Source organism: Emys orbicularis, chromosome 20, assembly GCF_028017835.1.
Source record: "Emys orbicularis isolate rEmyOrb1 chromosome 20, rEmyOrb1.hap1, whole genome shotgun sequence".
NCBI classification, from domain to species: Eukaryota; Metazoa; Chordata; order Testudines; family Emydidae; genus Emys; species Emys orbicularis.
Window position 1 is genome coordinate 1,776,667 of NC_088702.1, and position 26,421 is coordinate 1,803,087.

The window sequence follows — 26,421 nt, forward strand, 5'->3', positions numbered from 1 at the left end:
CCAGGGCTTTTCCCCCTTCTCTCTCCCCCACCAGCAAAGCCCCAGCACCTGATGTGAAGCCAGCTCCTGGGAGTTCACCCAACGCCTTGACTCAGCTCGGATCATAGGAGGAGCCCGTGTCCCCCCCCCCCGCACCGCTCCCAGCAGCATCCCACGGGAAAGCCAAGCAGGAGAGGGAGCTGAGGAACCGGCGCGCCGGAGAGACGCAGCATGGGCCAGTGCCACTGTCACAAGAAGCGCAAGGTCAATGAAAGAGCCATTAGCTCCGTAGCGTGCCCTGTGTCACCCCGCTTCCCACGGGGAGAATTCGTGGGACCCCTCTGGCTGCGCAGGGCGCTTTTCTTGAGGATATATCTGAAGGGACCTGGCGCCTCACCTGCACTTGGGACCAGCAGTGCTCTGGGAACAGTCCTGCCCTGGCTCAGGGAGATGGGACGTCTGGGGTCTTTCCCATCCCTAGCTCCTGTGACTTCAGGATGAAAAAAGGAACTCTCCTGATCCAAAGTCCATTGAAACCAATGGAGAGCCCCCGCCCCAGACTCCAGTGGGCTTTGGATCAGCTGTTCTGAGGGTCTGGCCTCAAGTATCTTCAGCATCTAGATCCCTGTTTCAAGCCGAGACGCTGTTTTCTCGCGAGTCCCACGCAGAGCGGGGCTCCAAGGCTGCCCTGGCCAGTTGAAAGCCCGGCAAATCAGGAGGCATTTCCCAGCTAAGGTCACATTGTTCTGGGTTGGTTTAAAAGTTGTTTCAGCAACTGTTAAACTCACCAAAGGAACGAAGGAAACAACCTTGAAAGTCTCCTGCTTTGCTCTGCGTTCCAATGGGAGGGTCATTCCCAGAGTCCTGGGATCAGTGCTGAGGCCAGGAGTCACGCTGATTTACACCAGCTGAGGATCTGGCCCCTCCCCGGATTTGAGCTCCTGCTAGGAAGGGTCAGGTCCCTGGAGGAGACCCGCTCAAAGCTATTCTGCAGGTCTGTTATTTTGAATAGCTGGTAGTTACTGGCTTAGCGGTGAGTAAAGGGAGAACTCCTGTGCTGGCGCAAACTGCTGCAGCTCTTCCCTTGACATGCAGCTTTGGGGAATTCATGAAAGCAGCAGAAAAAATTCTGGATAAACCTCCCGAGGGATGCAAATCTGGTCATCTTTAACTGCCCCCTCCCCTACCCCAGCCTCCATGGGGGAAGAGAAGCCAGGCATCTACGGTGCCATGCTCTGTCTGGTAGATAGTAGGTGCCCTACTCATGGGTGACGCTAAATCCCATTTCAGATGGGCACCAACATCCCTATGGGACTGACCCATCTGCTACTTGTTCAGCGAGCCAGAAGGACCCGGTCTCAATTCTGGGTGCAACCCTTGGCAGGAGACCAATGGAACCGCGTCTGCTTAGGCGGGAGCTAGGAGAACGTACCAAGGGCTCTTGATCTCCAGGCTTCAGGGCAAAGCTGATCAGCAGCTGGTGGGCAGGAGGGAATTTCCCCTCCTGGCAGAGTCCTGAAGCAGCTAGGCGAAGTCTCGAGCGCTAGCCACTGCTGGAGACGACAGGCGGGACTAGGTGGACAGCGTCTCTCATTTGGGTCTGGCAGGAGGTAGGACCGTTCTCAGCTGGTGTCAATTAGCTCCACTGACTAGGGGGGCCATGGTTCGGGTGAGACATGGAGGAGGGGGTGTCAGAGAAGATGGATCATTGGTGCGGCAGGCTGGGGAGATGCCAATCTAGACGGAGCACGGAGCTGTTCCTCGGCAGCTCCCGGGAAGAGGCCGAGCCAGCCCCAGATTGCTCAGCCAGGCTGATGTGGGATCTGGGCACCCTTTGATCTTCCCTGGGATCTCAGCGAGTGAGGGTGGGACATTCTCCTCGGTCTCGAGCTGCTCCTTACGTCACAGCTGGGCCTCCTTGCCCCCACCCCCGCTAAACGTCTCCCTCTCCTGCCCGTGGGCTCTAGGACAGCCAGGAGCTCACCGACGTGGAGAGGGCGATCGAGATCGTGATCAACAACTTCCAGCGCTACGCGGTGAAGGGGCGGAAGGAGTGCCTGACCCCCAACGAGCTCAGGGAGCTGGTGGTGCAGCAGCTGCCCCACCTGTCGCAGGTAAGGGGAGCCCTCGGCACCGCCCCCTGCCCCCCAGCAGGGCTGGGAGATTGTCAGTCCTGAGACAGGGCCATGGTGGAGAACACCAGGGGCGAAATCCCTCAGGGAGTGGGGATCATGCGTGGTGGAGTGGGGGTGATGCAGCAGGGTGGGGGACATGGCCGCCCGCTAAACTGACCCTGACCCCACTGCCCCCCAAGATCCCAACGCAACATTCCCTCCCCACTGCACCCCCCAACCTGAGCAACAGCCTCATCCCACTGCGTCCTCAATACCGCCCCAGTTCCACCAACACCCCTACCATACTGCGCCCCCGTCTCTTCCAGCAGACCCACCCCAACAACATCCTCCCTCACTGCACCCCCACTTCCCACCCACCGTCCCATCTGGGTGGGTGGCTCCCTGCTCTCCCCCCTGCCCAGGGTCTCCGCTGGTTTCTGATGGCTCGCCCCACTCTCCTTCCCAGCATGTCTGCTCGCTGGATGAGAAGATCGAGTGCCTTGGGGACCCCGACGAGGCCAAACTGGAGTTCGGCGAGTACTGGGCCATCATCGGGGAGGCAGCCAAAGGCTGCCGGGTGAAGAAGTAACAGGCCTGAGGGGAGACACGGACCGTGAGGCCTCAGACCATCTGCATGGAGAGCGAGCGAGCGAGACTGTCGGCCATGATGTGCTGTGTTGAAAATGCAGTGTTAATTCTTCTGGGGCACGTCTCCTCTCTCCTTCCCCCAGCTCTGGAACCTCTTCATTCTGGGCTCTCTCTCCCTTCCTCCAAGTCTAGAACCTTTTCATTCCTGCTCTAGAAACCTCCCCCTTCTGCTCACCTGCTCTAGAACCTTTTCATTCTCCCTTATTCTGGAACCTATACATGCTGGGGAGGAGGGGGGTGTTGTCCCTCCAGCTCTGGAACCTTAAATTCATGGACATCAGTCCCTTCAGCGTAGAAACTTTAAGCCCTAGATTTGAATCTTGACAGTTTTGGAACCTTAAAATGTGTCATTTTCTAGCTCTCTTGCTCTAGAACCTTTACATTCGGGGGGGGGGGTTCCCCCAGCTCCGGAACCTTAAAACACAGGGGTTTTAGCTACTTTACTCTGGAAACTTTAGATTCTCTGGTTCCACCTGCCCAGCCCTGGAACCTTCCCCTCCTCCTCTCCCGGGTTCCAGGATCTCTCCTTGGATCACTGCCCCGAGCACTTGCTGTCACCAGTTTGGGGTTCAGAGCTGGGCCTCAGACCCTCCAGTCCTACAGGTCGCTGTCCATCTCCGGGGCGGGGTGTTTGGGAAGCGGCTGACAACCCTGGGGCAGCTCACTGCGTCGGGTGGAACCTATGGGGAGAGGGGGCTGGAAAGAGAGGGGAGGGAGCCAGGAGTTGGGACTAGGTGTGGGACCAGGGCTCTAGGTGGGTGGGAGGCAGGGACGGGTGGAGGGCAGCTCAGCGTGAGGCTGTTGTGGGTCTGGGATCTTTGGTTGGTCTATGGAGTGTGGGGCTCGGCTCCATGCTGAGGGGGCTACCCCCGCTCTTTAGATTGACAGTGTGGTCCCAGTGCCACATGCAGGATTGGGGGGTGGGGGCCCCCCAGGATGGGAGCCCCCCCCTGCAGCATGACCCACCGCCCTCTGCAGCGTGACGAGCATGCAACACCCCCAAGCGCCCCCACACCCCGACAGCTGGACACTCAGAATTGTAAGCGCCCCAGCACGTGAAGGCTGCGGGGGGAGGGGGGGCACTGCACACCCCGATGTCCCTGCTCTCTATGGAGCCCCGACACGCTTGACACCAACTCTGACCCCAGACCCCACCGAGGCGCATCCTGGGGGGGGGGGGGGTTGAACTTTCCACTGGACGGAAGCAGAGGCCAGTGGTTATAACAGGGGGTGGCTGGGAACCAGGACTCCTGGGTTCTAGTCCTGCTCTGGCAGTGCAGGCTAGTGGTTAGAGCAGGGGACCTGCGGTTAGCCAGGACTTCTGGGTGCTCTTCCTGATTCTGCCATTGGCCTTGCCAGTCCCTTCCCTCCTTCGCGCCTCGGTTTATAACCCATCCCTAAAATGGGTCCCTCCCGGGGGAGGCAACTGTCAGGCTCCAGACACGGGGCACAGTATTATTGGTATTAAGAGTTCCACCCTGAGCTGGGACTGGGGAGAAAACACCTCCCCCTCCTGCCGCCCCCGCCGGTCCGGAGGGGGCTCTGCGCTGGGTCGGCAGCCGCTTGTGTCGCTTGCTAAAAGGTTTTTGTATAAATCAATAAAAGAAACAACTGGAAAAAAAATGGCCAAGGCCCCGGTCTCCGGTCTGTGTTGGCGTGTGAACCTGCGAGTGGGATGCACAGAGCCCAGCCCGCCGCAGGAACCCCGGCGCGGGGGGAAGAGCCCGGGAGGGACCCTGCGGGGTAACCCCGGCCTCAGCCAGGGAACAAAACCCAAGCTGCGGGTCGGCTCGCTGGCTCCATGGCGGGCCAAACTGGGAGGGGATCCCGCGGCCTGAGCTGGGGGGGGGGGGGGGTCTGGGCCTGAGCTGGGGGTGGGGTGGGGTCTGGGGCTCGAGCTGGGATGAGGGGGTCTGGGCCTGAGCTGGGGGGGCTGAGCTAGGATGGGGGGGAGGGGCTGGGCATGAGCTGGGACGGGGGGGTGGGGTCTGGGACTCGAGCTGGGTTTGGGGGGTCTGGGCCTGAGCTGGGACAGGGGCGGGGTCTGGGGCTCGAGCTGGGATGGGGGGGTCTGGGCCTGAGTTGGCGGGGGGGGGGTCTGGGGCTCGAGCTGGGGGGGGGAGCCTGGGGCCTGAGCTAGGACGGGGTGGGGTCTGGGGCTCGAGCTGGGATGGGGGGGGGGTCTGGGCCTGAGCTGGCAGGGGTGGGGGGGGCTGGGGCTTGAGCTGGGATGGGGGGGGTCTGGGGCCTGGCTCCCATCTTCCGAACCAAGTCCAGGGCCCCGAGTTCCAAGCTGGGGGCGAGCGAGGTTCGGGCCCCGGGGGGTCCGCATTCTGAGGTAGGGCCGGGAGCCGAGTTTCTGGTGAAGCCCAGTCCCGGGTTGCGGCCGTTGGAGGGGGGAGCCACATAACGCCTGGCGCTTTGTATGGAGCCCGGCGGAGGGGCCCGTTCCTGCCATGTCTCAGGTTCATTCACGCCCCGGGTGGACTTCAGGGGCCGCGACCCTCCCCACACGGGGCCCAGACCCAACAAGGTGCCTGGTGCCTGCCACCTGAGACCTCTGAGCTCTGCCCAGCTCCCCTGAGGCAACCGGGGGGCGGTGGGGGGGAGCACTGAACAGAATAAACAGCCTGCGCCGAGCCCACGTTGGGTCAACTGGGTCCTGGCTGGGAAGGGTGAGAGGCTGAGCTCCTTGGCCAACCACAGCTCCCACCCCCTCACTGGTGTTTGCGGGAGCAGGAGGAATCCAGGATGGGCAGTGCCACTCCGACTGCGTCTGGGCGGGGAACATCGCCGTCCCCTTGGCTGTCTGCTTTGAGATCTCACCGAGACACCCTCCTTCGCCCTCTGAACCAAACCTTGGGCTGCGCTCACCCTTCCCTGGCGGTCCCATGTAAACCCTTTGATCGCACGGTTGACTGATGGGTGTTTTCGCAGATCAGACTTCGGGGGCTGGACACCCGAGGGGGGAGTCGAGTGTGCAGGATGAGTCACTATATTCACACTATTTGCCAAGGCCAATACACCAGAAAGCCGTCCCAGTGGAGAGGCAACTCCCTTGGGCCCTGCCTGGAGCACATGGGAGGGCCCAAGGGGGTTGGGGAAAGGTTGGCAGGTCACACCTGTCTCGGGTGCTCCTGCAGCCTGTGAATGGGTGTAGTGACCCAGTTCACCTGGAACAGGCTGTGTGTGACTGTTCTCTCACCGGAGGGCCCATTTCACAATGCGAATGAATATTTATTGTTGCTACCATGACAATAAATCAATGGAAATTAAAACGGAAGGGTGTGGGGGATCTTTAATTACATAGACAGGCGACGTGTCTCATAGACTCGATGGTCACAAGGGACCATCATGAACATCTGGTTTGACTTCCTGCACGTTGCAGGCCACAGAATCTCACCCAGCCACTCCTGTAATAGACCCAGAACCTCTGGCTCAGTTACTGAAGTCCTCAACTCATGATTTAAAGGCTTCATGCTACAGAGAAGCCACCATTTACACTAGTGCCAAGTGGTTAGAGAAGGAGGAGGGGGAAGTGGGGGCCCGGACGCCTGGGTTCTATTCCCAACTCTGGGAGGGGAGGGTGGTGTAATGGATAGAGCAGGGGACCAGCAGCCAGGGCTCCCGGATTCTATTCCTGGGTCAGCCACTTCTCCAGGAACGGTGCCAGCGATAGTCACCTGCCTCGGGAGCGGTCAGTGAGGAACATTTGGAAAGTCTTTGGAGACCCTGGGATGAAAGATGAGGGCCGGCCCCCGTCACGGGGCAAGCAATAAATGCCAGTGAGTCAGCTGTGGGTCTCCACTCCCGCCGTATTTGGACACTTCGGTGTGTTGAGCGTTAATGGGAATGGCTGTGTGCCTTGTGCTGGTGTGCGGCTCTTGTTGTGCCTTTCCACGGCCCCGGCTCCCAACATGAGGAGAACGTTTGTCATTCTGCACTCACCGTCCTCTTGAGAAACGCAGAATTGGTGTTTGTACAGCACCTCGCACAACGGGGTGCTGGTCTCTGACCAGGGCTGCTACGGTCAGACAAATAATAACAACAAATCCACTTCCCTAGGAGCACCTGCCCTTCGCTTCACCTACAGCCTCGCCAAGAGCTCTCAGGAAATTGCCCTTAACCTGTTGTGGTCACTGAGGCCACTGATGGCAAGGGCCCTCTTAATTCTTCTTACTCTTTGTACTGCAGTAGCTTTCCCAAGAGGCGACAACTGGGGATCGGGGCCCCGTGGTGGTAGGCACTATCTGAGCACCAGTGGAACCTCTGCCCCTAAGAGCTGGGTACCGAGCATCTGCAGCTCCCCTCGACTTCAGCTGGAGTGGTGGGGGTGTCACGGAGTGTGGGGGAGTCCGGGCCCGCACCCCCCACTTCCCGCGATTCACCGTGACTCTCAGCCAGCCAGTAACACAGCAGGTTTGTTAGACGACAGGAACACAGTCCCAAGCAGGGCTTGTAGGTACAACCAGGACCCCTCAGCCAGGTCCCTCTGGGGGGCAAGGATCCTAGAACCCAGACTTGGGGTCCCTGCCTCTTCCCAGCCAGCCCAAAACTGAAACCAAAAACCCCTCCAGACGGCTCTCTCCCCCTCCTTCGCTCCTCCTCTCCCTTTGTCCAGTTTCCTGGGCAAAGGTGTCGACTCGCCCCACCCCCTTCCCGGCTCAGGTTACAGGCTCAGGTACTGTCCCTCACCTAAAGTCACCCCCTGCTCTCCCATCCCCCATGCAGACAGTCCCAGGTCAATCCACCCCGCTCCCTACTGCGTCACAGGGGGGGCCTAGCAGGCCTGAAAAACCTGTCCCTTAGGGGTCAGCTCATAGTTGAGGTTGGGGTCCCAGGCCCAGATGCATCAGAGCTGGCTTTGACCCTCCCAGCTGATGCGAGTGGATTGGGTCAGCAGGGAGAAAAGTTCTCTCAATGGACAACCAACTGGCTGGGAAGGCTATTGCACATGCAGCTACTCTGAGCACACCCACCCCGGGCTGGCTTTTACAATAAAGGGCTGGCTGCAGTTATGATGACACTGCCAAGGACAGAGGGGTAATGACACCTCATGAGTCAGGGCGTGAACTGCTTGCCTGGAGGGATCAGGACAGGACTTCCGCCCTTCTGTGGAATATTGCATGAATGGGACGGCACAGTCAGAGGACGATGAGCTTTTGTTCCTTTAAAACTTATGTCACACACAAAAAAATCTGGCAAGATGTTGCGCTAACCAAATCTGTTTTTTCCCCAGGCTAATAGCCTGCTATTTTTACCCAAGTGGCCCAGTTTGTACCCACAAATTCACCCATCTAACCTCTGCGTCTCGTCTCTGGCGTTTCTAAAGCAGACGTGCAAAGGGACACAACTTGCTAAATGCAGTTAATTACAGAGGCAAGCCCGTGAGTGTGGATGCAGCCAAGCGGCACTCAAATGCACCCAGAGTCTTTGATTTGTAAACTGCCTAATGGCCAGCCCTGAAAAGGCCCATAATCATGGCTTGTCTGGCTTAGCCGGTTCGGGGGGAGCAGGGCTTCAACTGGGGCCGGTTCGAATCCAGAGGTTGCGAATTGAGTTGCTCCAGTTTCACGTGGGTGAATTGACGCGCGACGCCCCTGAGTTGGATGGCGTTGCCTCAAGTTTACACTGGTGTAACTGGGCTGAGAATCTGGCCCTAGCTCTGCTGAAGTCAGTGGTGTTAACCTGATTCACCCCTCTGTTACTGGGATCGGAATCTGACCCTCCTTCCTAACTATGGGATTTCCTCGCTTTCCTCTGGAGCGCCAAGCACCGGTCATGGCCAGGGCCCAGAGTAGCGGGGCAACGGGCAGTCCTAGGGAACTGGCTCTTGCTACCTGCATTGAGGTGAACAGAAATTTGCCGTTGACTTAACAGCCTTGTCTTCTCTTCCGCAGTCACTGATGCCCTGTGGGGCTGTTTGCTCCAGTGGGCTATGTCTGCCTTGCCACCAGATCAGTGCAACTCCCACCCAGACACAGCTGCATGGGTTGCATCCGTCCATCTCCCGCTGATGGGAGAAATGCGTCTGGCCACTTGGTTCCCACCAGGAAAGTGACACTGGTGCAATCTCCGTGTTCCGGGCCTCACGTGAACGATACTGTGCATCACCCGTGGGAAGGAGCTTGCTTTGCTCAGGCGGTCAGGCCTGTGTTTTGCAATCCCCGAAGCTGTTTCCGAGGCGAGCCCCGAAGCCAGGCGGAAACACCCCAGGAATGTCAGCCTCTGCCAAGTGGGGCTGTGTCTCTTTAAAAGCCAAGACAAGGCCTCGCGATATGAACGCAGAATAGAGCAGGCGTGGGAGGCACATTCTTCAGCCTGCCTGCTCTGCAAATCCGGGAGCGGGCGGAAGGGGAGAGCCAGACCCGCGGTGAGCTCCGCTCTTGGCAGACGGTTCCTGCACGAGGAAGGGAAGCTGACAACCATGTCAGGTAAGCAGGCCGAGCGAGCCGGGAAAAGGAATGCTCTTGCCCTGTTTCCTGATTAAAGGCCTTGCAGCGAATCGTCCTGTTGACAGCAGCAGGACGGGCCAGCGCAGGGCTCGACGGGCACGTCTGCACGGCCTGGCTCGGCCGCCTCGGGCTAGCGGGACTCGGGCTTGAGCTCCGAGTTGGACCAGCGCTTTGGAGTCTCTGCGGCCGAGGGGAGGGTGGGCTTTGGGGGCCGAGTGCCAGCCTGAGCCACAAGTTCAGAGCCCCACATGCCCAGCTGGTCCTACAGCGCTAGCCCGGGGCCCACAAGCCCGATCCCTCAGCCCGGCCTGGCACGCTGCCGCGGGCTGTGGATGGACAGGAGTGGGCCCTGCTCTAGAGCAGCGGGGAAGAGGAGAGGTTTGAGAAGAGGAACGGGGCAGGAGAAGGAAGGAGTAAAGGGGAGAGACAGAAGGCGAGAAGGGGTGTATGGAAGCTAAGACCCCATGGTGCTGGGTGTGGGATGGAGAGATAGAGAGATGGGTGTGTCTGAGGATAGCTAGACAGGTCATTGGGAAGATGATAGATCAATAGATCTGGCAACAATGAGATGACAGCTGGGTAGGCAGAATCTAAAGCGAGAGCTTCTCCTCATTCACTATTGATCTTAATTATCACGAGCCAGAAATGGGCCTGCCACAGGGGGGCCTGCATGAAAACGCACAATAATCCCGCGGCTGTAATAGCGTGTGAGAACGCGAAAGCGCTTCACCGTCCTTAGCTCACGAGCCCGGCCAGAGCCAGGGGAATTCATTGTCTTCTCACCCGGCCATGGAGGCACTAAGTGACTTGCCCCTGAAAACCAGGAGGGGCTCGGGGGGCTCTGCAGCTCCTGGCTCCCAGCCCCACACTGGGGTGAGAGGCAGCGAGCGAGGGAGGTGAGCACTAGGGGCCAGGGGCAGGGTGCCAGGAGCAATCGAGACCCCCAGGATCACCTGGGTCTCTCTCCCTCGTCACTTCCCTTCCATTGCAGGGGCCTCGGGTGTCGGTGCACCTCATTTCCTCCTGTTCTCCGTCCTCCAGCATCAGCGACTCCTCTTCTGTGCCCTCAGCCTCATGACCCTTTGGTTCTGGGGTCAGTCAGGATGACTGGGGGGGTGGGGTGGGATGCAGGGAGCTCGGGGACCAAATCCAGACCCGTCCCTGACACCGGGGACATTTGGGGGCTGAGGTTTGTGAGCGGATGCGGCTCTGTACCGGGCTGGGTCCTGTGCGCTCGCAGAGCGGACTGTAAAGGAGAGAGAGCGGGCGGAACAGAGGTGCGGTGCCAGAGGGAGACGGGCACGGGAGGGAGAGGGCGAGACGAGGGGTGTTGGGAAACCGGCCGCCTTCCCCTGGGGAACGGCAGGTCCCGGCTTGCTTATCTGATCTGGTTCCCGCCGACGCCGCCTGCAGAATTCACACACAAGCATGAATCTCTCCGCGTCCTGTTGGCGTCCATTTGCCCTCGCTGCTTGCCCCGGCCCCCACCAGCTAACATGGCTGTCCTGCCACCAGCTGGTGCCCCCACCCCACCTCACATGGGCACAGCCGTAGGCGGGCTCAGAAACCCGGCTCGGGTCCCCTGTACTGTGCCAAGGGGCCTAGAGTCGTCAGCTCCCCCATGCCCACACCCATGTGACAGCTGGATTTCTCTGCCCAGCTGCAATGCCCACTGGGTAATAGTGGGTCTAATCCAGACTGGCGTAAGGAGGCAATTGGGCAGCACAGTGATGGAAGCGTTTGAAATGCAATAGTTAGACGGGTGGGTATCAGAAACAGCTGGGTAGAGAATCCTGTGCTTGAGGACAAAACCTTTGCTAAGTCCAGCCCCATCAGTCCGGTGTCTGCTGTGCCCGGCCTACGGAGCTCCAGCCAAGGAAGCAACGAGGCACGCCGGGCCGCCAACGGCAGATCTGCTAGCTGTTGCCTGCTGGGCTGGACCGAAGAACAAGAAGCAGGAGCAGGAGGGAGAGGAGAGTCCATGGGGGGTAGGATGGGGTGGGGAGGCAGAATCCATCCCAGGAAGGGAGGAGGAGCGGGCTGCAGAGATGAGTCTGTTTCCGGGGGGAAGGGGGGCTCTGCCGGATCAGGGCTCCATGCAGCCTTAGATCCCACCCTTGCTCTGGACACCAGCAGGCAGCCGACACCGGTGCTCTTGGTTGGGTGCGGCAGATGGTATGTCATGGCACAGAGCTGGCCACCTTCCGGGTTCGGTGATTCCTGCCCAAGGACAGGGCTGGTTTGAAGCTAAACCGAGCCCCAAATTCTGCTGGAGCAGCTCACTTCAGTCCCCCTCCCTCCATCCCGCGAGGCCGTGCAGATTTGGGAATTACCCCAAAGCCCTGCTTCGGTTGCTTCAGGGGTCCCAGAAGGCTCTGGTCAGGCCTGGTGGTTCAGCAGAGGGCCCACCTGCCCAGCCGGCTTAATCTGGAACAGCGCATCAAACCATTGCCAGGAGGAGCCCGAGGAGTGGCGCTTCTTGCAGCTGAAGGCCCTGTGCGGTGCGGACACGTCCGCCAAGCTTTTATGAATGGGATCCTGGCGTGTAGCTTCAGATCTGGAGAGACGGAGATAGTGTCGGCCCAAACCTCAGCACGTTCCTCCTGAGAGAGACTGCCTGGACCCAAGATGAACAGAAAGCTGCCAAGCGAGCTCAGGACAGCTGGGGGGCATGGCCCGCCTTGGCTGAGGACAACTGGCGACCTCGATGGAGTGACCAGAGCTGGGGAAACAGAGAGCAAGGAGATAGGTACTCGAGAAGGACAAGCAGAAGATAAAAGATCAGGGGCCAGATGGACTGCTGGTGGAAATCGGCATATCTCCCTTGACTTCAGCCAGGGTGCTACAGGTCTTTGACTTCCGCGGAAGGACGCTGATTTACACCAGTGCAGGATCTGGCCCCAGGTGTCTGGTGCAAATAGAGAAGAAGAGATCTGAGCCCAAGCAAGGGACAGCTGCCAACAGAGAAAGGAACAAACAGGAGGCGAATAAGAACATAAGAACGGCCATACTAGGTAAGACCAATGGTCTATCTAGCCCAGTATCCTGTCTGCCAACGCCAGGTGCCCCAGAGGGAATGAGCAGAACAGGGAATCACCAAGTGATCCATCCCCTGCCACCCATTCCCAGCCTCTGACAGATGCAGCAGAATGACCAGCACTAACAGAGAGCGTCTCTGATGCAGGCTCTGGGGTGGAGCACGTGCAAGGACCCCAGAACAGGCTGTGCACTAGTGGTCTACATGGGACGCTCTCACAGGGATGTTTTCTAAAGCAGCAACATCGCCTCTGCTCCTGCAACAACGCTTCTGGGTGGGTCGGCAGCAGGGGCTGACCCCCAGCCTCTCCCTGCGAAGCCCAGGGGAGCTGGGGGATCAAGCCCGTTAGTTGCGGGCAGCAGTGGGTGGCTTTCCTCTGAGGCTGGAGGGAGCCGTAACGCCCTCTGCTGCCATGTGATCCTCCAAGCCCTGCCCCAGAGATACAGCCGACCCTGAGCCCAGGCCTGGGCATCTGTCCCTATGCCTCGTCCTGTTGGGTGTGGGGCTGATGTCACCCATCCTGTCTGTCTCCCGTCAGGGGGTGGCCAGATGCTGGTGCACCATGGCCCCCATAATACAGGCTTTGGCTCCGCTGCTCCAGCCCCGTCTCTTCCGGCCTCACCGGGAGCTCCCCTGGGGGCTCTGAGGGACGTAACGGGCAGAAACAGGCTGGAACTGGCACTTGGGCGCCCGGGAAAAGGCACCGTAGGAACAGAGCAAAGGGAAATGCAAGCGCTTCACCTGGAGACGTGTCCCGGGGCGAGGCCCAGGGCCTAGGGCAAGTTCCCTCCCAGAGCAGAGTGCGTCGCATGGGGCATTTGGAGCGAGACCAGGGCGAAGCGGGGGGGATGTGCCGGCAGGGAAGAGGCAATGGACTAGCCGCCTTCCTGTGCCCAATTCGTCTGAGCCGGGTCCCGCTCTCGCCGAACCCAGCAAACCCCCTGAAGCCAATGGAGTGACAGCAGTGAGGTGAGGGCCGGAGCGGGCCCTGGGACGCTAGGGGTAGATCCTCAGTGGGGGTCAGTCGGCAGATCTCAGCACGAGATGGCCACACGCCCCTTTGACCGGGCAGTGCGCTGCCTAGCGCCTAGCTGGAGCAGGCCAGCCCCTGGCGGGCAGGAAAGAGGAAAGGCGAACAATGGGATGCACTTCCCTTCCCGCACATCCTGTGTGCTGCCAGCCCTGCCTGTTGGCTTGAGTGTGCAGCGCACGCCCCTGGGCTCCGGGAGCTCCAGAGGAGCGGGGCAGAGCGAGCTCTCTGCCGAGGGCGCTTGTCTCCCCCCCCCCCAGGGATCCGATTTGAGGCTGGGGTTTTGCAGGCGAAAGGACTAGCTGAGAGCCGCCTGGCAGCAGCAGGTAAAGAACCGTGCGTGTTAGACTCAAGGCGCTGGTACTGCTGGGGACAGAGGCCACGCTGCCTGGCCAGTGCAACCCCCCCGTGCCCCCCGCCTAGCAGGACAAAGCAGCACAGCCGAGCTGGGGCAGGGTGAGCTTCCCCCGCCTGCATGATCTGCTCCCCCTTGGTGAGCCAGTGTCTAGAGAGGAGCTGGGTCTCCGGTGGCCTTTGGCCCCTCGCCCTGCACACATAGGGGCGGCGACGCTGGCTGCAATGGGACCGTGCCAGGGCTGAGATTCCCCGGGCGGCTCCCTCTTCCCCCGTGCAATCAGGTTGCCTCATCCCCTGCCCTGCCTCGTGCCAGGCCACTGGGCTGGGCTGGGCTGGGGGTTCCAGCTGGGAGGGTTTTGGCATGAGGCATCTCCGGTGGGATACCACCCAGGGCGGTGTGGCAAGACAAGGACCGGCGGGTAATTACAGCCCATTGCATCTTCTCCTCCTCCTCCTTCTCCGCCCTCTCTGTTCGCTGGGAACCAGCCTCATTCCTTTCAGATGAGCGCTGGGCAGCAGATTACGCCAGCCGGGTAATTATTGTTATCGTCTGTAGCTAGGAGGAGGCAGGACCCTGGGGGAACGGAGGCGGGAGTGGCAGGAAAGGGGAGGAGCCAGACAGGTGCAGGGGTTGGGAGCTGTACGTTCACTCCAAACGGGTCAGGGTGTTGTTCCCATCGCAGCCTGAGGAGGCGCTGTAGCACAGGGGAGTTCATAGATCCATTCACAATGGTAAGGCCAGAAGGGAGCATTTGATTATCCCATGTGACCTGCATGACCCCGGCCAGAGAACCCCAGTCACGGATCCCAGCATCAAATGCTAAACCCCAAAGGGACGGTTAATAAAATCCCGCCGGAGCTCCTGCGTAAGCCAGGCCAGAGAATTCCCCGTCCTGCCAACCGGAAACATCCAAAACCCATGAGATTGGCTTAAAAATTCTGAGATTAAAATCCCCCTCCTGCAACATTTGGGTTTTTTTCCCCTTCACTTTCCAGTGTCGGAGCCTTTAGGGCGCCCCCGGGGCACGTTGTCCCACTCTCCCGTACAGCCCCAAGAGCTAAAACCGCTGGAATTGTCACCGATCATAGACTCCTGGCAATGCAGGGTTGGCCGGGCCCCCGTGAGGCCACTACCCTGAGGCAGGACCAAGGAAACCTGGACCAGCCCTGGCAGGGGTCTGTCCAGCCTGTTCTTAAAGACCTCCAGAGACGGGGGTTCCACCACCTCCCTAGGTTACGTGTTCCCGACCCTGCGAGTTAGACGCTTTTCCTAGTCTCTGTCCTTCAGATGCAGCCCATTCGTTCTTGTCCTGCCTTCAGTGGACGCTGTTGATCGCCATCCTGTCTATAACGGCCCGTAACAGCTTTGCAGGCTGCTCTCAGGTTCCCCTCCGTCTGCTTTCCTCAAGGCTAAACGTGCCCAGGTTTTCTAACCTTGCCCCATGGATCAGGTTTTCTCAACCTCGGCTCATTTCCGCTGCTCTCCTCTGGACTCTCTCCAGTTTCTCCCCATCTTTCCTAAGGCTCGGTGCCCCAAACTGGACGCAGTGCCCAACAGGGCAGGACTATGACCTCCCGTGTCCTGCGTACGACACACCTGCTAACACCTCATCTCCTGACTCCAGGAGCTGGGACTTGAAAGAAAACCTCAAATACTGGGTGACTCGCGATAAACTCGCAAGTGTTGGCAGCAGCGATTTCACCCCGGGATGCTGGCTCGTTCCCCAGCGGCTCGCTCGGGGCCCTGTTGTCGGCCCAGCCTTGTTGCCAAGTTCCCAGGCTGGATCCGCCCCCAACTCCGTTTCTCCCTGGGTATTTCTTTGTGCGCGGCACCATGGAAATGATCCTCTGGGCCCGACGCCCGGACGTGCCCCGTCTTGTCCCTTTCCCCTTCGGCTGAGCCCCGGGCGCAGTGCTGCTCCAGGGTGAACAGATTGACGCTCCACCCGCTCCCAGGGAGACGGGGGGCTGTTGGGCTGGGATCTCTCCCCGAAAGGAGAACCAGACTCACTGGGAAAGGGGACAGGTCCCCTCTGCTCTTGCTGCCCCCTGGTTCGGGGCGTGGCTCGCACGCTAGCCCCAGCCACGGGGCTGGACAGAGATGAGGCAAGGGGACGGTACGGGGGTGAAAGTAACCCCTCTTGTCGCTCCCGTTTGAGCCATCCAGGGCTGCATCTGCTGGGTGGCGCAGAGGGAGACAAAGGCAGTGACTCCCATGCCGAGCCGCAGTCCCAATACGGGCAATGCCGGGTTTCACTGGGAGCAGCAGCGGGGGTGGGGGTGGGGCTGCACTTTCTCCTGCTGCTTGGACCCGGCTTCTCTGCTTCCCTCTCCCTGCCCCATTCTCCCCTTCAAACCTCCATGTGACTCGGCGCCTCCCACCCCCTGCTCCCTCCGAGTACCTCCCATGTCCCCCGATCTCTCCCCACCAGCGCCTGCAGCAGCCTCCCCACTAACGTCTGTACAGTCCATCCCTGCACCCCCTTCCGAAATCCCTGAGTCCGTATTCCACCTGTAATGACCGGGTCACACACTGGGCTTGTCCTGCTTTAAGGGGACGACTCCTACTGCCAGGCGTGCTTGGCACAGCTCCTCTGCTGCACAGCTTCTGGGCACACATCCTGTCTACGGCCCGTACTATAACGAGCCCTGCAGCAGCGAGAGCCTACGGGCCGTATACAGGGGGATATTGACCAGGGATGGGCCAGGGTGAACCGAGATCAGAGTTGGCCCAGATCAGGTGAACGCTCACAGGGGCCCCCCTGGAAATGAGAGCCCTGCATTCACTGCTGCATAGAAGTGGGGTCACTGCCTGGCCTTTCCCAGCAGGTGCCCGGTGCCCACCAGGCAGCGCAGACTGGCGCTAATGCCTGGCTGCACCAGTGCTGGGCCAACGAGCCCCCCGCTGCCCGGCTCAGGCATCGGCTTCGTTACCGTTGCAGGGCCTTCGGGGACAGAGATGTCGGGCAACTCGTCGGAGCTGGAATGGGCCCTCCACGTGCTGGTGAAGAACTATGACAAATACGCCAGCGGGTGCTGCAAGAAACCCCGGCGCATCAGCAAGAAGGATTTCCGCAAGATGCTGAGCCGGGAGCTCAACCACATGCTGACGGTGAGACCGGGGGGACGCTAGTGGGGGAGTGTGAGCCCACGGGCAGCAGGAGGCCCTGTCACGGGGAACCCTAGTGTGTGAGTGTGAGCCCACGGGCAGCGCCCAGCCATGCCACGGGGAACCCTAGTGTGTGAGTGTGAGCCCACGGGCAGCACCCAGCCATGCCACGGGGAACCCTAGTGTGTGAGTGTGAGCCCACGGGCAGCACCCAGCCATGCCACGGGGAACCCTAGTGTGTGAGTGTGAGCCCACGGGCAGCACCCAGCCATGCCATGGGGAACCCTAGTGTGTGAGTGTGAGCCCAACACTACCTCACGCTGTCCCCAACCAGCCTCCTTGCTGGCAGCCTGAGGAGGGACCTCGGTGACCCAGCTCCAGTGCTGAGCTCCCTGCCCCATGGGGGGGGGGGTGCCCTGGGCAGCAGCTGACCGAGACGCCAGGCCAGCGAGTGCCACCCCCAGGGCTCCCCAGCCCCTCCTGGCGTTTGAACGGGTTCGCGCTCTCTTCCCAGGACACCGGGAACAAGCGTGCAGCCGACAAGCTCATCTGTGACCTGGACGAGAACAAGGACGGGCACATCAGCTTCGAGGAGTACTGGACCCTGATCGGCGGCATCGCCAGCCCCATCGCCTGCCTCATCCGCCAGCAGGAGCATGGCACCAAGTTCACCAAGTAGTGCGGCCCGAGGGCACCAGCAGCCCCCCAGATCCCGCCCCAGGCCCCCGGCTCAGAGCTCCCCCTTTGCTGCTTCTCCCTGGGCCATGTGTGATCCCCTGCCCCCCACAGCGCCCCTGAGGCCAGCGTCTCCCAGGGAGAGTGGATCTCCTTCCAGCTGGGGCTCAGCCCCCTGCTCCACCAGTCACCCCCCCCTTAGCCAGCGCTCGTTCACCCCTCCCGCCCACTGCTGGGCCGGCCCACAGGGCAGCAGAGATACCATCCTCCTGGCCTTGTTAGCAAGCTGCCTGCCGTGTCACGTGGCAGATCCGTGGCCTCCTAGACCCTCATCCCTGAGCCGGGGCCCATGTTGCTGGCAGTCACAGAGCCATAGGTGATGGAGGAGAATCGCCTGTGGCTCTCTGCAGTACAGGGCTTATGTGACACATGCTGCAGTGGGTCTGACGTGCCAAGAAAGCAGATCCGCATTGTCCCAGCAAGAAGGGGGGCAGCAGGGACACACGCAGGCACACGCAGACACATAGACACGCACACGCCAGTCAGTTACAGCCCGGTCGCTGCTTTTCCCGGGCTCCCCCTGTAGCTTGCTGATGCCGTATTGACCTTTGCAGCCCTGCCACCAAACACCCCTGGGGTGGCTCTGGGGCTGGGCTAACCCCTCGGGGGGAAGGCCCCGGCGCCTGTGCAGGGTTCACAGTGCTGGTGTCCCGGGGTCCTGCAGGGCTGGGACGAGGCCCTTTTCTCCTCTCCCTCTTAGGAAGCTGTGCTGGTTTTAACCCTTCCCGGTCTGCAGCTGAGCGCTGAGCCTTGCTGGAGAGCTCTGTGTGGCAGGGAGGGGTAAAATACACGCCCCGCCCCCCGCCAAGGCCCCGAGTGGGACAAGCCAAGTTCCCAGCCGTGCCTGTCTCCTGCCGCGTCATTTCCTCACTCTGTGTGTAGACGGGACTGGCTGGGGTTTTAGGCCCAGGCCGGGGCGAGGGAGGGATGCAGCCCCTTGGTGACTCTCCTTCTTAGACCCATTGTGCCAAACTCTGCCCTGCAGCCCCCCCGGGCCGCCCCCCAGGTGGGGGTTCCAGGGCATTGACCCCCATCTATGACTTGAATGTTCCCGTTCTCAGGCCTGTCTGGCTCGGGATTCTGACCCCCATGATGGTTAGAAATCAACCCGTCCGAGCTGATAAGAAACCTCTCCTTCCCTTTTGCTGAGCATTGTGACAGTTCTGTGGGGCCCATGGGGCCGTGGGGCTCGCCTGACCTTCCCCAACGCCCCCGGGGGCTGGTGCACGAGCTGGACTGTGAAATTCTTAACAATAAAGTTTGGAGTGGGATCAGTGTCTGGGTCCTTCCCCTGGGCGGGCGGGCGACGAGCTCACAGCGCCGTACCAGGGCGTTAGCTGAGCCCGCGAGGTCGGAGAATGTCGCCGTGTCCCTGACCAAACTGTACCGGAGACCCCTCCGCTGGTAGCAGGGCGAGACCCCCCGTCCCCACGGCCTGGCTGCTCACCCCACGGGGCCACTGGGACCAGGCAGCTGCCTAGGCCAGGCCAGAGAACGGCCCAGCACAGAGCTGCTAAAAACCAGCCCATCTTGATTTAAACATGGCCAGCGATGGAGAATCGACCACAAACCTCGGCAAATTGTAATGCCGTCCCTCTTAAAAACGTACGTCTTGTTTCCAGTCTGGAGTCGGCTGTCTTCCACTGCCAGCCACTGGATCGGGTTAGACCTTCCTCTGCTGGACCGAAGAGCCCTCCGTTAAAGATTTGTTCCCTAGGTGGGTCCTTGTGAGCAAGTCACCCCCGGCCCTTCTCGGTGGGCAGCGAAATACACTGAGCTCCTGGAGACTCTCGCTAGAAAGCCGGTTTTCTGATCCTTTCATCGTTCCCCTGGCTCTTCTTTGAACCTTCTCCAATGCATACACTGGCCCTTTGACACACGGGTAAGCAGTTCTCACCCCCTGCAGCAGGAGGCAGCGGGGCACATGCTGCCTGGAACAGAATCCAGGAGTCCTGGCTCCCAGACCCGTCTCACCCCCCTCTCTAACGGCAATAAAAGCTCCGAACCCTTCATGGGGGGCCTGACGAGCGATGGGCCGTTTCCCTTCTGGACGGGTGGAAACACAGAGTCTGAGGGGGCTGGATCCCCAGGGTGCAGCACGCCCCCTGGCTCCCGCCCGCAGAGGGGGCTGGGATGTAGGGTGGCCAGATGTCCTGACTTTATAGGGACAGTTCCGATATTTGGGGCTTTGTCTTATATAGGATCCTATTACCCCCCTCCCCCATCCCGATTTTTCTCCCTTGCTATTTGGTCACCCTACTGGGATGGGAGGGACCTGGCGCCTGGGGGAGGGATCTAAACAGGAGTGGCTGATTCTGGGGGGCTTGTGCTCTGTCCCCCCAGGGAAGGATGTGGGGGCTCCAGCACAGAGGGGGACCCCAAGAGATGGGGGGGGTCACAACCAGGCCAGGGACAGCCAGGGCCTAAATATCTCCTGCCATGAGAGACGGGCCTGGCCCTTGGGGCTGAGTTGGGAGCTGGGGGAGGCTGGGCGCAGGCAGGCCCTGTGATCCCCTCTGCCCCCCGCCTGCAGCGCCCCGTGTGTCACTCCTGGCCTGGCCCCGGTATGTAGCTCTACCCCTCCAGGGAGCGCTCTGCCGGCGGGGCCCCGGCTCCTCTTCGTCAGCAGGACTCAGCCCTCGGGGGCCTCACGAAGTCACAACCCCAGCTCTAAAAGCCAGGGCCCCACTGCATGAGCTAATGGAGAATCTCCATCTGCTGTTTGCAACATAGGGGCTATGACATAGGGATGGACAGTTCTGATTCCATCCAGCAGAAGGCAGCAGTGGGTCTCTCTCTCTCTCTCTCTCCAGGGCCGCCCAGAGCGGGGGGCAAGTGGGGCAATTTGCCCCAGGCCCCGGGCCCTGCAGGGGCTCCCACGAGAATATACTATTCTATAGTATTGCAACTTTCTTTTATGGAAGGGCCCCCCGAAATTGCTTTGCCCCAGGGCCCCTGAATCCTCTGGGCAGCCCTGTCTCTCTCTCTCTCTCTCTCTCTCACACACACACGCACATCTGACGCACTATTAAATCGAGCTCTTGCCATGCTCTAGTGCCACCACTAGGTGTCAGCAAACACTAGCACCAGCCGTGAGCTCGGCAGGCCAGTCCCCGTCACGCGTAGGGGCTCAGAGCGGGCGCAGCTGTCCCCCAAGGCCCTGACCCCCCCCCCCGCCCCGAGCACCTGTAATAAACCCCGGGCCCCGTGATGCCAGTTGGAGTCAACAAAGACGCCCGGGCCCGTGGGCTTTGGCTAACGGGGGTGGCCGAGCTGGGGCAGTCTGGACCTGTGGGGGCGGGGGGAAGCGTTGCAAAGCAGGCCTAGGGTCTGCCTCTCTCTGCGAATTCATCTTCACAACCTCCCGCCGGCCCCACAGTATTGTCACCCCCTTTTGTCCAGATGGGGAAACTGAGGCACAGAGGGGGCACATGAGTGGCAGAGCTGGGATTAGGGTTGGGGCCCCGTGGCCTCTCCCGTCCCGGTACGGGGCAGCCCCCAGGATATTCCTGCTGAGCCTGGTGTTGTGGGGGGGGGGCGAGACACCGACAAACAAGCCCCCGCATGGCTGCAGGGGGAGCAGAGGCCCGGAGGCTCGCTGCCCTGGGCCCAGTGGCTGACAGGCAGCAGCCCCTGTGGCTCTGGGGGGGGCGATGTCTGGGGGGGGGCAGTGGGATCATTTCCCAGTGCGTCTGAGGAGCAAGCAACACAGAGGAACCTGCTGCACAGGGAGGAGTCGCTGCCCTGGCCTGGGTCCCTGGGAACGGGCAGCACCAGCTGGGCTGCAGCGGGGCCTTAGAATCATAGAAGATCAGGGTTGGAAGGGACCTCAGGAGGTATCTAGTCCAACCCCCTGCTCAAAGCAGGACCAATTCCCAACTAAATCATCCCAGCCAGGGCTTTGTCAAGCCGGGCCTTAAAAACCTCCAAGGAAGGAGACTCCACCACCTCCCTAGGTAACGCATTCCAGTGCTTCACCACCCTCCTAGTGAAATAGTGTTTCCTAATATCCAACCTAGACCTCCCCCACTGCAACTTGAGACCATTGCTCCTTGTTCTGTCATCAGGTACCACTGAGAACAGCCGAGCTCCATCCTCTTTGGAACCCCCCCCCCTCAGGTAGTTGAAAGCAGCTATCAAATCCCCTCTCACTCTTCTCTTCTGCAGACTAAATAACCCCAGTTCCCTCAGCCTCTCCTCGTAAATCATGTGCCCCAGCCCCCTGATCATTTTAGTTGCCCTCCGCTGGACTCCAATTTGTCCACATCCTTTCTATAGTGGGGGGACCAAAACTGGACACAATACTCCAGATGTGGCCTCACCAGTGCCGAATAGAGGGGAATAATCAGGTCCCTCGATCTGCTGGCAACGCTCCTACTAATACAGCCCAATATGCCGTTAGCCTTCTTGGCAACAAGGCAGGGCACACTGCTGACTCATATCCAGCTTCTTGTCCTTCTCCTCAAGCACTGGGCATTAAACGTCTCTGTCTGCCCTTCATCTGCTGGGCTGGGGTGAGGGATTCTCGGGCCGGGAGGCGGGCAAACGCCTGGCGCTGGGGGGGGGGGGGGCTGGCTGTTCCCGGGTATCCGTCTGTCCCCGTGGTGTACGGCGCGGTGTGGTGGACTCCAGCAAGCTGGGTTCAAATCTCGCTTGGTCCCACATTACCCATTTGCCCCCAGCTGGTGTATCAGGAGCTCACCCCGGGAGCAGAGCGGGGTGTCCCGACAGTCTGTCCCTGAAGAGGTGTCTGGCTCAGGCCTCCGTGGAAAAACAGGCTGATCAGCTTTAATCCCTCGGGATCATAGGGGGCTGCGGGGCAGGATCGTGGGGGGCTGAGGGGCAGGATCGCAGGGGGCTGTGGGGCGGGATGGCTGTGGGCTGTGGGGAAGGATTGAGGGGCAACACGAGGGACGTTTGCAGGCTCCGTTGCTGCTTTAATCCCACCTGGGGTTGACGGTTCCTTTGTTGCAAACCCCACCCAGAGGGCTCACCCCCCCCCCGGCACTGGTACGACCCCCCCAATTTCACCCTGAGTAACGAGAGCCTGGTGGGCACCTCCCCTGTGCCCCCCTCTGTCCGTGCCTGGGAAGGGAGGGGCTGCCCCCCCGGAGAGGGGGCAGATGCCACAGCCACACCCTCCCTCCTCTCGCCCCCCCCCCCCCACAAAGCGGCTCAGAGCCAAGTGAAGGCAGGTGCCCAGGGCAGGGCCAGTGACTCATCTGGCCGCTTCGGGGCGTCTTTGAGAGAAAAAAGACAGGAAAGCCCAGTGCAAATGGGAACTCCCGGCTGGTGGGCAGAGCCCCAGGGTATGTGTGTGTGTGTGTGGGCAGAGATCCTGGTGTGTGTGTGTGGGCAGAGATCCTGGTGTGTGTGGGGGGGGCAGAGATCCTGGTGTGTGTGTGTGTGTGTGTATCAGGGGCCAGAGCCCCAGGGGTGTGGGTGGGACACCCCCCTTTTATTTTCTTACCTTCCCCCTGGGGGAACGGCCCCCCGCCCCCGCTGCCAGTGACGACAGTGCCCCAGCTCCCCCTGGAGGATCCGGCCCCGATCGTGTGAACGGGGTGTGTGAAACCAGAGCCGGGAAAAGCACTGGCCGAGTGACACAGAGACATTCGGTGCGAGCGAGGATCTGCGCCCAGAGGCGACGCGTGAGCCCTGCCACAGACGGTGGGCACTGGTTGGCCGATTCTGCAGCCCCCCCAGGCCCAGCGAGAACACAAAGGGCTTTGCAAAGGGGCGGCCACAGCTATGTAGTTATCAGTTTTACTCTTCACCGCTGCAATGCAGCCACCTCTGGGGAGGGCAGGGACAGCTGTTTGACAGCCCACAGCAACACCGCGTGAGAGTCCAGGCCAGGGCTCAGCGCAGGGGACGGCGTCCAGCTGATGCTGCAGGCAGGGCTGAGGTGGCAGAATGGAGTGAGCAGAGCCGGGAGGGGGCCAGGACACCGGGGTTCCGAACCCAGCTCTCGTGAACAGAGCCAGAGACCTGGAATGAGCAGGAGGGGGCAGGACGCCCGCTGTAAAGCTCATCTGGCCCCTGGCCCCACAGCACGGCGCCCCCTACAGAGCCCCCTGGTCCCACAGCATAGCGCCCCCTACCGAGCCCCCTGGCCCCGCGGCGCGGCGCCCCCCTACTGAGCCTCCTGGCCCCGCGGTGCAGCGCCCCCTACCGAGCCCCCTGGCCCCACGGCGTGGCACCCCCTACTGAGCCCCCTGGCCCCGCGGTGCAGCGCCCCCTACCGAGCCCCCTGGTCCCACAGCATAGCGCCCCCTACTGAGCCCCCTGGCCCCGCAACGCCCCCTACCGAGCCCCCTGGCCCCACGGCGCGGCGCCCCCTACCGAGCCTCCTGGCCCCGCGGCACAGTGCCCCCTACCGAGCCCCCTGGTCCCACAGCATAGCGCCCCCTACCGAGCCCCCTGGCCCCGCGGCATGGCGCCCCCTGCTGAGCCCCCTGGCCCCGCGGCACAGTGCCCCCTACCGAGCCCCCTGGTCCCACAGCATAGCGCCCCCTACCGAGCCCCCTGGCCCCGCGGCATGGCGCCCCCTGCTGAGCCCCCTGGCCCCGCAGCCCCCCCTGCTGAGTCCCTAATTCGGTCCCTCGTGTGTCTGCAGCCCACTGCAGCGCGGATGTGGGGGGGATTCGTGCGCACACAAGGCCGGGGGTCTGTGGCGGCCCCCTGTGCTGGTGCCTGCCCTGCCCGCAGGGGGTGCCGTGGCGGGGGCTGGATTTCCCTTTGCATCCCATTGGCGCACGTGGAGAACCTGACTCGGCCTCTCGCTGCCAGAGGCTCTGGGGCAGCAAAATCCTCCCCGTGCTCCGGGATCTGGCCCGGCGGCCCTGCCCGGATCCAGCCAGTGCCCCCCCGTCCTGCGTGTCTGGCTCCCCAGACACCCAACGCCAAGGGCTTTTCCTGCCTTCGCCCTCCTCCCCCGGGGGAAACCCCCCCCCGAAAGGCGGCTGGGAGGGACAGCGGGGCCTTTGTCTCCCCAGACCCAGCCACCTGCCTGGAGCCCAGAGCTCAGCACTACAATGGTGCCTCCCCCAGGGGCCTGAGTGGGCTGCATGGGGCGGGGTACATGCTAATCGCTCCGCACCCCCTGCTGGCCCAGCCCTGGGCTCCCCCTCCCCCAGCTCTGCTGGTGCCCCTCACTCCCGACCCGCAGCCCCTGCTAGCCCAGCCCTGGGCTCCCCCAGCCCTGCCAGTGCCCCTCACTCCCGACCCGCAGCCCCTGCTGGCCCAGCCCTGGGCTCCCCCTCCCCCAGCTCTGCCAGTGCCCCTCACGCCCGACCTGTGAGTCTAGCTGTGCACCCCATGAGTACGACCCATGCACCTCGGCCCAGCCCTGCAGGGCCCCTCTCCCGGGCAACACGAGGGGACCCGAGGCAGCCCTCATGTGCGTGTGGGGGAGGAATCCGATCCTGGGAGGGGGGGGGAATCTGGCGAGGGAGGATTGGGGGGGCTCCCGGATCTCCTGTCTCAGAGCCCAGCAGCGAGAGCAGCAGCCCCGGGTTCCGGCACCGCCCGCATTGCTGGCCGGGGGCCAGGGAGAGCCCGGCTGCCCTGCTGGGGATTTTCCACTTGGGGGAGTCACAGGCTGCCTGGGCGAGAGCCAGGGCCTGAGCTGCCCCCCCCCAGCAGACGCTGCCCCCCCCCAGCTGCCCCCTCTCCCTCCCCCCCAACCACATACCCCCACAACAGACCCTGCTGTGAGCAGAGCACAGGCCTGGTGGGGAGCTGGGAAGACGCTTCTCCTGCAGACCAGGGGCCCTGCCACCCCCCTCCCCCGGCATCACCGCCCCGGGCAAGCGCCTGGCAGAGCAGCACTCCCCCCCCCGCAGGGCCCTGGCGCAGCTGCACCCGCTACCCGCCAGGCGTGTCCGTGGGCACCCGCTCGCCCCCAGCCCCGATGGCCCACGGGCGCCTCTGGCTCCAGCACCGGGGCAGTCATGAGCGGGGGGTGGGGGACTGGCTGTGCAGGGAGCGAGGGGGCTGGGCTGGGCACGGCCCCTCTCCTGGCACCGGGACCAGGGCGGCTGAGTCACTGCCCTGGAATCTGCCGGGGAAACCACAAGGCTGGGGCGGCGCCGAGCGCTGCTGCTAACTGAGCCGAGCTGGGGTGGGAGGGGGGAATCCAGCACACAGCACCGTGTGTGTGTGTGTGTAATCCAGCACTGGGGGGGGGGGGCAGGAATCCATCACACAGCACTGGGGGGGGGGGGGATTTGAGCACACAGCACTGGGGGGGCGGGAAATCCGGCACTGGCGGGGGGGGAATCCAGCACTGGCGGGGGGGGGGGGGGGGATTGAGCACACAGCACTGGCGGGGGGGGGGGGGGGGATCCAGCACACAAGCCGCCGTCAGGGCTGGGCTCACCTGGCCTGTCTCAGCGCTGGGGGCTGGTGACCTTTCCAGGTCCCATCCAGCTGCACCTTGCCAGGATCCCACACAGGGTCCTTAGTAAGTGATGCATCGAGCAGGGCGGGGCACATTTCCCTACCAAGTCACCCTGTTTTCTGGGGTGCGGGGGCTGGTTCTTTGGGGCACCTGCCCCACGCAACACCCCACCCCTCCATGGCCCTGGCGGAGCAGATGAGGGCTACAGGCAGCTCCGTGTAGACCCTACCGGGGAGGGCTCTGAGTATCTGTTGGGGGGGGGGCAACAAAGGGGGAACTGCTCCCCTACTGGCGGGGGGCAGGGTGATGGGTTCCCCCAACCAGCCCCCGCTGTTGTGAGACACCATTTGTAAAAGTCGCAGGAGACACCTCCCCCTCCCTTATCAGTGGGACCCAGGCATCCGGGCCCGTGCTGTGAGCCATGTGCTCCCCCTGCCTGGAGCAGCGCCGGCGCCCGAGCTGGGTTTATCATCCCACGCTCCAGGGACCATTCGTGACCCATCGCTCAGCCCAAAGCGCCCGAAGCCAAGGGACACGCCAGAGCCCCCGGCCG

At 61.9% G+C, this 26,421-nt stretch overlaps 2 protein-coding genes across 2 annotated transcripts; both read left to right on the forward strand.

Moving 5' to 3' along the window:
• The first annotated feature begins 210 nt into the window (after window positions 1-210).
• Window positions 211-2,682, forward strand: S100A14 (S100 calcium binding protein A14). Its single transcript, XM_065420623.1, has 3 exons — window positions 211-243; window positions 1,947-2,093; window positions 2,560-2,682. The coding sequence occupies exons 1-3, from the start codon at window positions 211-213 to the stop codon at window positions 2,680-2,682; spliced, it is 303 nt and encodes a 100-aa protein (XP_065276695.1).
• A 13,882-nt stretch (window positions 2,683-16,564) lies between these two features.
• On the forward strand, window positions 16,565-17,408 carry S100A16 (S100 calcium binding protein A16). The gene is made up of 2 exons (XM_065419828.1): window positions 16,565-16,732; window positions 17,244-17,408. The coding sequence occupies exons 1-2, from the start codon at window positions 16,580-16,582 to the stop codon at window positions 17,406-17,408; spliced, it is 318 nt and encodes a 105-aa protein (XP_065275900.1). The 5' UTR covers window positions 16,565-16,579.
• Window positions 17,409-26,421: the final 9,013 nt, after the last annotated feature.

What these genes read in the sequence shown, in the direction of transcription:
- S100A14 (XM_065420623.1), top strand. Translation starts at nt 211, where the DNA reads ATGGGCCAGTGCCACTGTCACAAGAAGCGCAAG. An exon ending in ACTGTCACAAGAAGCGCAAG is followed by an intron (nt 244 to 1,946) that starts GTCAATGAAAGA and finishes CGTGGGCTCTAG; the next exon opens with GACAGCCAGGAGCTCACCGA. An exon ending in AGCTGCCCCACCTGTCGCAG is followed by an intron (nt 2,094 to 2,559) that starts GTAAGGGGAGCC and finishes TCTCCTTCCCAG; the next exon opens with CATGTCTGCTCGCTGGATGA.
- S100A16 (XM_065419828.1), top strand. Translation starts at nt 16,580, where the DNA reads ATGTCGGGCAACTCGTCGGAGCTGGAATGGGCCCTCCACGTGCTGGTG. An exon ending in AGCTCAACCACATGCTGACG is followed by an intron (nt 16,733 to 17,243) that starts GTGAGACCGGGG and finishes CTCTCTTCCCAG; the next exon opens with GACACCGGGAACAAGCGTGC.